At 51.3% G+C, this 9,443-nt stretch overlaps 1 protein-coding gene across 1 annotated transcript in view; it reads left to right on the top strand.

Moving 5' to 3' along the window:
* The first annotated feature begins 579 nt into the window (after positions 1 to 579).
* Positions 580 to 9,443, top strand: part of Acox2 (acyl-CoA oxidase 2) — a 29,934-nt gene continuing 21,070 nt past the window's right edge. The window contains exons 1-9 of the mRNA XM_070018832.1: positions 580 to 667; positions 2,494 to 2,668; positions 3,049 to 3,211; positions 3,400 to 3,551; positions 3,892 to 3,999; positions 5,336 to 5,455; positions 5,768 to 5,883; positions 6,650 to 6,822; positions 7,330 to 7,492. Coding sequence (XP_069874933.1) covers positions 2,509 to 2,668; positions 3,049 to 3,211; positions 3,400 to 3,551; positions 3,892 to 3,999; positions 5,336 to 5,455; positions 5,768 to 5,883; positions 6,650 to 6,822; positions 7,330 to 7,492 — 1,155 coding nt within the window. The 5' untranslated portion in view covers positions 580 to 667; positions 2,494 to 2,508. The remainder of the gene's footprint in view (positions 668 to 2,493; positions 2,669 to 3,048; positions 3,212 to 3,399; positions 3,552 to 3,891; positions 4,000 to 5,335; positions 5,456 to 5,767; positions 5,884 to 6,649; positions 6,823 to 7,329; positions 7,493 to 9,443) is intronic.

Here is a 9,443-nt window from a genome sequence, read left to right as displayed (position 1 = left end):
CATTATCTTTCTGTCCTTGTTTTCTAGCTTGCATGATGAAGCACAGCATTGTACCTTCCTGGGGTTTCTGAGGATGAAGGAGGAGGAAGCTTTCCACTTTCTATCCTACCCACTGAGGCCTGAGTGCCCCCTTGTACCTCACTCAATATCAGGCAACAGGTGCTTTACAAATGCTGCCTGGGGAAATGTAGGGAGGGCAGAAGACAAGCCACATTTTGGAGCTGAAATGGGAAGAGTGAGGACAGTGGTTCACCTTACAGCTCAATCCATTCACAGCAGGAAGTCTTTTGGTGATATGACCAGGTTGGGGACAGGCCACGGATTTCACTTTGGATATACAGGTGCTGCACACAGTTGGGTATGGGTAGTCTCAAAGGATTCCCTGGCTTTACCTCTGCAGGGCTGGATCCCGTAGTTTGCCCTCCTAGGGCAAACTCCAGCCACGGACACAAAATACCCATCTGCACTGGGACTGGGTCTGGCGGTGGGGGTGGGGAATAAGAGGGACTCAGCCTAGCCAGCCAATCACCAGGGAGCTGCTCTCAGGCAGGCTTCCAAGTCCCAACCCCTTTGAGGGAAGGGAAAGTTGCTGAGCCACCTCTGAAAAACTCAGGCCTGCAGCCTGGAAGAGATAGGTCCAGGTGGACAGTGTGCATACAGGAGAGAGGTAAGTCATGGAGCCGGGCTAGACCAGGCCAGGCCAGGGGAGGGGCTGGGAGAAGCCCAGTAATGAGCTTCCAAGAGCCCTGTTTTCCTTCTCACTTACTTACCAGGCACGTCCTTCGCTGGTCTTGCACAGGAGGGTTACACTATGAACTTGACAACGACCTTGCTCCCTGCGGTTTATATTTTGGCAGGGGGCCAGCAATAAACAACAATGCAATGAGCTCATTAGTGCATGTGAGAAGTGGTACACACCACAGAGGTAGAGCAGAGAGGAGAGACGGGCAGGTGGGTGGTGAGCAAGGTGGTCAAGAGACAATCTCACTGAGAGGTGACTGGAGTAAGATGGAAGAAGCCACGTGAGGGAAGAGTGGCTGAGTAAAAGCATGGTCCTGGCAAAAGGCAGGGGAAGCACAGGGAGTTATGAACAGCCTGGAGCTTGTGGCACTTGGGGCTGAATGGCAATGGGCAGGAACAGAGGAGAAGGGCCAAGTAGCCTGACAGGGACCTGGGGCACTGAGTGGCTTCTCATGTATGCCAGACAATTTGTCACCATATCCCTGCTTTAAAAGCCTGCACACAAACCCCAGTGGTGGCGTGAGATGTCCCTCCCTTCCCAAGGACTCTGTCCTCTCCACAAGATGCTAGTGACCATTGTGCATCCTAGGGCCCAGGAAGAAAAGGGGAAAATGCAGGTCCACCCAGGCTCTTGGCATTCCTTCCCAGGCGCTCACTGCCCTGGGGAAGGACGTGAGAGTGAAGAATTGTCCCCATCACTAGCAACCACCACAGGGACAGCAGAGGGGTGACCAGGCCTCCCCGGGGTGCTACTACCTTCATAGGGGGCGGTCCATGGAAGCTAGGGATCTGCAGGAGCACAGGGGCTGAGCTTTGCCCAAAGGGCAAGAGTGGGGAGGAAGGGGAGAGGAGAGCAGGGAAGCTGGAATGGAGGCCGCGATGGAGGGATAAGTCGATGTCGGAGAGAGGCAAGCGACAAGGGGTGGGCATTCCATTACACAAACAGCGAGTGCCAGCGCAAGCAGAGGAAAGAAAAGAAGTGATCTGTACCTCAAGTGCTCACCCTTGATCAAGAGAGACACCGATGGCCTCTAACAGGGGATGGTGGCAGGAGTGGCCCAGGGCAGGCTAGACAGCACCTAGCTGTGGCCCTGCTATGAAGGAATGGGGGCTTCTAAGAGGTCAGGAACTGGAACCCCCTCCTGACTTTGGGGCATGTACCCAAGCTCCAGGGGGAACACTCACTTCACAAGCAGAAAGCAAACTTCCCTCCCCTCGGCATCATGGCAGTCCTTGGGGTTCACAGGAATGAGCCCTGAACCTAAGAGCAAAAGAATGGGACCTCAGGATCTCACAGCAGCTGCCACAGAAAGGCATGGTAGGGTATAACCAAAGTCCATTCACTCCCTAGTCATTTACTCCTTGGTCACGTCCAGCTGCCTGGCTAAGTGCCACTCCTTTACTCTCATTAACTTTCTTCTGGGACTTTGCATAACACGCTCCAGGCATGTGTCACAGAATGGGTCACATGCTTTGGTGTCACTTAACGAAGTTCTTCCCTTTCCATGACTCCCGCCCTGACCTCCGCTTACATAACTGTACACATATTGTGCCATTCACACCTGGGCAGGGCCTCACCCATAGCTGGGGCCTGCAGGAAGGGGATGCAAAGGGGTGGCCTTTTCTCCTCCACAGACAGCCCCCTGGTTAATACCCTGCCCCGGGCAATCTCTCTAATATGCACCAAGTTCTTGGCATTGTCCAACACTCAGAGCAGACTCAGGAAGAGCCAAGTCGTCCTCTCTCACACAGACAGCTCCTCGCAAGATGAGCAGCCCAGTGCATCGAGTGTCGCTGGGGGACACCTGGAGCCTGCGTATGAACCCTGACATAGAGAGCGAGAGGCGGGCGCCGTCCTTTGACGTGGAAAGACTCACCAACATCCTTGACAGAGGGGCCCAGAACACTGCACTCCGCAGGAAAGTTGGTAAGGGGTGGAGTGCCAGCCTTGTGCCCCACCTGCTTTTCTTTCTAGCCACTCTTTCTTCCAATAACCAGTTTGTCCCCCAAATGCCACAGTGAAAGAGATTCATTCCTTTGGACTTTGAAGGGAACTTTTCACATGCCAGTATTCCCTGAGCCTACGTATGTGACACAAGTGTCCTCAGCAGCAGCAGAACTGGAGACTTGACCTCATTCTGCCACAATGTCATGATGCCAACCTCAGATGGGTGACATTTCCCACCTGGGGGCTCAGTTGCCTCATCTGTTCAGTGACAATAGTGACTTCCGGTGTGGGTCCCTGGGACCAGTGGGTGGGAAGATCTGAAGTCACGTGAGTCCCCCTCTCTTCTCTGTCCCCTACAGAAAGCATTATCTACAGTGACCCCGTGTTTAACCTTCAGAGCAGTCATTTCATGACACACAATGAGCATTATGAGGCCGCGCTACACAACAGATTCCATGTCCAGAAGCTGGCACAGCGTCTAGGCTGGCAGGAAGATGGTAGTGAATTCAATTACGCTAACAGGTGCTCCATCAAAGAGGGATTCACCTTGGAATGCCTGCGGAATCCCCGGTCCCAGGAGCCATTTTCCCCAGCAAAAAACACAATTTACTGGACAACCCCTTCCTTCCTCAACCCTGCCCAGACCAGGGGAACATGGGACCCTGTCTTCAAGAGGCTACTACTCAACTGCAGGATCTCTCCCCCTACAGAGCCCTTTCTGGAGCCGTAGGCTTGGGCTTACAAAGTATCTTCATAAACACCCTCAAGAGCCTGGGCTCGGAGGAACAGATTGCTAAATGGGGCCCACTCTGCAAAACCTTCCAGATCATCACAACGTACGCCCAGACAGAACTAGGACACGGTGAGTCAGGGCTGCAGCGGTGTGCAGCATTCAGGTTACTTTGAAAGTATTCCAGCAGATGGCAGTCAAAGGTCTAGAGGAAATTATGCCTTCTTGGAATTTGCATAAATGTATTCTAAGACCTCCCAAGTCATTCCTTCTAGAAAGTATTAGCATGCATCCCTATGCACCCCCCCACCCCAGCCCACAAAGGAAAGCGGCAAACACCCCAGAAGCACACTGAAAACCTGGCTCCCTACTTTATTTTGAGCTGCTGAGAGTCAAGACCCACCTCGAAGCTGTCCAAGTAGGTAAGAACTCTACGTTGGCCCAACATCTAACTTCCTACCTCACTTTTAAGGGACATACCTTCGGGGCCTGGAGACTGAAGCCACCTACGATCCAGCCACCCAGGAATTCGTGATCCATAGTCCCACAATGACTGCCACCAAATGGTGGCCTGGGGACCGTGAGTAGCCATCCACACCCTTCCTGTCCTTCCCCAAGGAGAACATAGCTAAAAGAGCAAAGTAGCTTTGGCTTTGATGTGCAGCAAATGTCAGACTGGCTTCCTGTTCTTGGCAGATAGTCTTGGGCAAGCCCTGAAATGAGTGGGATATTAAGGATTTCATCTGTGATGTGCTGAGTGGTCCTCTAAGGAAAAGTTTGAAGTCAAGAAGGAAATCCATTTGGCTTTTGAGGGATGAAGAAGGAAGCCATGTCCACATGCAAGCAGGCACTGCCCCCACCGGACACACATCTGCATGTACACACAGCACAGCACAGCACATGTGCACTGGGCCTCATTTCAGGCCCTCCCCACGTGCTCCAGCCCCCCATGTAATGATTAAGCTTGTTCCAGCCAATCTCCTGCTCTCCTGGCTCTCCTCCCACACACACACTCAGAAAGGCTATGGCCACCAGGCGGCAGCCACACCAAGACTCTCTGAGCCCCCATGATTTATCTGACTCCCAGAAGGTGTCCCACTATGGCCTCCTTCGTTGGGCTTGGGAAGTTGCTACTGAGGATATATGTAGTGTGGAAAATAAATAAATACAAATGTGGGCAGTTCAACTGAAGCAGAAGAGAGTGACAGCAGGGAAGAAGATAAGGAGGAGGATGGGAAAGAAAGAGAAGGAAGGAGGGAGAGAGTGACAGAAGGAAGGAAGGAAGACAGGAAGGAAGGAAGGAAGGAAGGAAGGAAGGAAGGAAGGAAGGAAGGAAGGAAGGAAGGAATAGGAAAGAAGGGAGGAAGGAAAGAATAGGGAGGGAGGGAGGGAGGGAGGGAGGGAGGGAGGGAGGGAGGGAGGGAGGGAGGGAGGGAGGGAGGGAAGATGAACAACCACTATCACAACTGCAGAAAAAAGAAACCAGCCTTCCAGATTAGATCTAGCAGGGTTCAAACCCCAGGTCTGTGGCCCCCAGGCCCATGACCTTCAGTACACCACTTTACTGTGTGAGACTCAGTTTCCTTATCTGAAAAAGGAGACTCATCATACCTGTCCTGTAAAAGCTAGGAAACAGGGCCACACTTCACGTGAGTTTTGATGAGCGGTGTGTTATAATGAGGTTGATGACAGAATGAGTATCTGTTGTTTTTTGGGGGGAGGGGATTTTCTCATACACATGCTCATTACACAGTTCTAAAACTATTCATTTTGGTTACTTCTTCGGGGGGGGGGGGATTCCCTTTCTGCGTCCTTGCTGACTTTGTGAGGACGCAAAGGCAGCCTTCTGGAATCGCAGCCACAGGAAGCCAAGTTGAGGGGCAGCAATCTCATGGCTTTCATTTTTGTGCCCTCAGTGGGACGGACAGCCACCCATGCTCTGGTCCTGGCCCAGCTGATCTGCTCCGGAGCCCGGCAGGGCATGCATGGCTTTATTGTGCCCATCAGGAGCCTCCAGGACCATTCTCCACTGCCAGGTAAAGCCACAGGCTCCCTTCTAGAAGGGGCTCCCCATCCTGAAAGCCTGGGAGCTCCAAGAGAGAAGCCAGGATCTATCACCATTGGGCCAGGAGATAGCACCACTGTCAGTTAGACAGATCTAGTGCCACGCTGGCTGGGTGACTTTTGAGTACAACTCCACACCGGACTGACCTCAGCTTGCTCACCTGCAACATAGCGGCAACTTTCCAGGTTATCCCAGGTTATTCCAGGTGATCCCAGGCTGTAACTTGAAATATCAGTGTGGTTTTGTAGGCACTTGGCTGACAGGCAATCTTATCTCCTTCTAGGAATCACCACTGGGGACATTGGGCCCAAGATGGGCATAAATCACGTAGACAATGGATTCCTGCAGCTGCACCACGTGCGAGTCCCCAGGGAGAACATGCTGAGTCGATTTGCAGAGGTCAGGGGTCGGGGAACATTGCAAATCCGCACTGCCTGAGAGGCTTCCCCAGTGGCCACTAGCTCCAGGCCCACAGAGTTCAGTTTTAAGTCCCAATCTTCCAGGACGTTCTGGTATCCCACAGACAGGGGCAAAACTCCAGCTTAGAAGCAGTGTAAAGCTGCTCATGCCTGTCATCGTAGCTAACCAGGAGGTTGAGATCTGAGGATCTTGGTATAAAGCCAGTCCAGGCAGTAATGTGTATGATATTCTTACCTCCAATTAACCACCAAAAAGCCAGAGTGGAGCTGTAGCTCACGTGGTAGAATGCCAGTTTTGAGCAAAAAAAAAAAAAAAAAAAAGCTAAGAGACAGCACCCAGGCTCTGAGTTCAAGCCCCAGGACCCAGCACAATTTTAAAAAGAATAAAAAAGTCAGGGTGATGGTGGGCAGGTCACTGTCTCTCTGAGCATCAGGCTTCTCGAAAGTAAAGGTTCGCAACATGGGGTGCAGAGCAGTTCAGGGGGCCAAGATGTCCTTGGAAAAGGATCAGGCCTGGAAAGAAGCTGTCACTGAACAGACAACCAGACTGCTGACAGAGCAGGAGTCCCACACTTTATCATTTAGTGTGGGAATCATAGGAAGTCCGGAGCTGAAAGCCAGAGCGTCTGGGGCCCATGAGAAACAGCCAGGGAAATGGCAGGCTGCCCTGGGGTGGTGAGGCCCATGGTTGGCGGGGATGGGGGTGCATCCGGCTTCAACCGGGCACCTGTCCTGATTCCCCACAGGTCCTGCCAGATGGCACCTACATAAGGCATGGAACAGCACAGAGCAACTATCTTGGCATGCTGGTGACCCGGGTAAAGCTGCTGTTGAATGGGATCCTCCCCAACCTGCAGAAGGCTTGTGTCATCTCCCTGCGCTACTCCGTCATCCGCCGCCAGTCCCAGCTCCGGCCCAGGCAAGGGGCTCCCAGAGGCTGACACACTGACTCACACACACATTCTCACCTACACACACGTGGGCTCCAGATAGAAGACACACAGATAAATCTGAATTTCAGGTAGACTACCATTTTTCTTAGAATATGGCCTAAATGGATGCAGATGTCTGTCTGATGCAGCAGCCTGAGTTTGAACAGCACCTACCAGCCTGGGATGCTGGGAGTGGCTTCAAGATGACAGCCTCCCTAGGAGCAGATAGGGGAGTTCAGAGCTTTTCAGATTTTAGGATAATTCAGGACTGGCTTCGTGAGTCAATGCCTCCAGTCATGTCAGTATCGCTGTCACGGAATATGTGGGTCTTCATGTCCGGTGAGATTTTAGAAGGGGATGGACAACCTCACGTCAGTCTTGGTGACGAGTTATTCAGAAACTGTCCGTGCTGAAGGCTTTTACGGCCATGAGAATGTGAGGAGGTGGACGTGTTACACAGTTATCTTCCAAATCTTCCATTCTTTTCCTCTCAGTGACCCAGAGGCAAAAATCCTGGACCACCAGACTCAGCAGCAGAAGCTCTTTCCACAGTTGGCCATGAGTTACGCCTTATATTTCCTGGCTATCAGCCTCACAGAATTCTTCCAGCAATCCTATGACGCCGTTCTGAAGAAAGACTTCACCCTCCTGCCTGAGGTACCACCTGGGGAGCAACTGTTGGAGGGTGGCTAAGATTGTACTAACTTGGGGAGCAGCCACAGCCCCAGGCCTGGGGCCCTCCCTCATCCTCTAACACGTCAGGGTAGCATGAACATTACCCTGATATATAGTTCCTCCCACCACCACCACCTGGCCCCTGTAGAGACAATCCATGACATCCCCTCTGAAAAACCAGCAGTCCCTGGGAGTAGTGGCACAGTTTGACCTGATTCATTCCCAGAAATATCAGTGTCCAATCACATTTTCCCCCAAACTGCATGTAGGTATTATATATGATATACCATAAATGCCCTGCTTTACCTTTCCCAAGTCCAAAAACTATTCTGATTCCAAAACACAGCTGGTCCAGGCAGCGCCTCAAGTAAGACTGCATCATCTAACAGATTACATTAAGCTTCAGTCTGCCTAGAGACACACATCTCCTAAGACACAGCCTGCCTGGACACATGCATTATAAAACTGCCTGTTGCTCCTTCTAACTGCACCCACCATTTACATCCTCATTTTACAGATGAGGCGCCTGAAATTCACAAAGGAAAAAGGCCACAAACCTTCCTCTGAAGACTTCAATTTTTTTTGCGGGGGGGGGGGGGGGGGGAGGTTGGTCGTGGGGCCTGAACTCTGGGCCTGGGCGCTGTCCCTCAGCTCTTTAGCCCAAGGCTAATGCTCTACCACTTGAGCCACAGCACCACTTCCAGCCTTTTCTGCTTATGTGGTACAGGGCCTCATGCATGCAAGGCAAGCACTGTACCATTGAGCCACCTTCCCAGCCCCAAGACTTCAAATTTTAAAAGGCAAATATGATCTTTAAAAACAAAAAAACAAACAAATAGGGCTGGGAAGGTGGCTCAGTGGTAGAGTGCTTGCCTTGCATGCATGAGGCCCTGGATTGGATTCCTCAGCACCACATAAGCAGAAAAAAGCCAGAAGTGGCATTGTGGCTCAAGTGGTAGGGTGCTAGACTTGAGTTGAAGAGCTGAGGAACAGCGCCCAAGCCCAGAGTTCAGGCCCCACAACTGACCAAAAAAAAAAAAAAAAAAAGCAAAAACCAGCTAGGTGCTGGTGGCTCATGCCTGTAATCAGAGCTATTCAGGAGACTGCAATCTGAGAATTTCAATTTGAAGCCCGGGAAGAAAAGTCAGTGAGACTCTTATCTCCAATTAAACACTCAAACAGTGGCCCAGATGGTAGAGTGCCAGCCTGGAGTGGATAAAGCTAAGCAAAGCATGAGGCCTTGAGTTCAAGCCCCAAAACAAACAACAAAAAACAGAAGCACAGCTCAAGGGTAAAGGGCTTGTCTAGCAAGCATGAGACCCTGAGTTTCAACAAGCTACCCCACCTCCACCCCAAGAAAAAGAAAAAATTCAAACCGAGCTGGGTTCTCCCAGTCTATTTGGTTTCTAGAGCAAAAATACCATAAACGAAGTGGCTGCTAAGTAACTGAAATGCATTCTCACAGTTCTGGAGACTTTCCAACCTCCACCAAGGTGCTACCGACTGGTTGTGTGGATATGCAGTGTGGGTGTTGCACAACACAAAATTCCATGACAGCACAATTGCAATTGCTAGGCAGAGGAATCAGTGCTGAGCGACACCTCCAGCCATTCTTTTTTACACTGTTATTTTTTCAGTATGGATCTTGATGAGTAAGATTCTCAACATCCCAAGTAGCTAGAAGTACAGGGGCAAGCCCTGGACACCAGGTGAGAAGTCAGTTTGTCTTAAAAATCGTTAAGGTGATATACAGAGGGCTTACAATGACATAAGTCAGGAAAAGAGTACATTACTTTTTGGACAATGTCACTTTTTGGGGGGGGGGGGGCGGGACTTGTACTCTGGGCCTGGACATTGTCCCTTTTTTGCTTGAGGCTAGCACTCTACCACTTTGAGCCATAGTGCCACTTCCAGTTTTGTGGTGATTCATTGG

Source organism: Dipodomys merriami, unplaced genomic scaffold (genome assembly GCF_024711535.1).
Source record: "Dipodomys merriami isolate MVZ:Mamm:240054 unplaced genomic scaffold, mDipMer1.0.p SCAF_13, whole genome shotgun sequence".
In the NCBI taxonomy this organism is placed as follows: Eukaryota; Metazoa; Chordata; class Mammalia; order Rodentia; family Heteromyidae; genus Dipodomys; species Dipodomys merriami.
The sequence above is the reverse complement of the archived record's forward strand: the minus strand, read 5'-3'. Positions and strand labels throughout refer to the sequence as shown.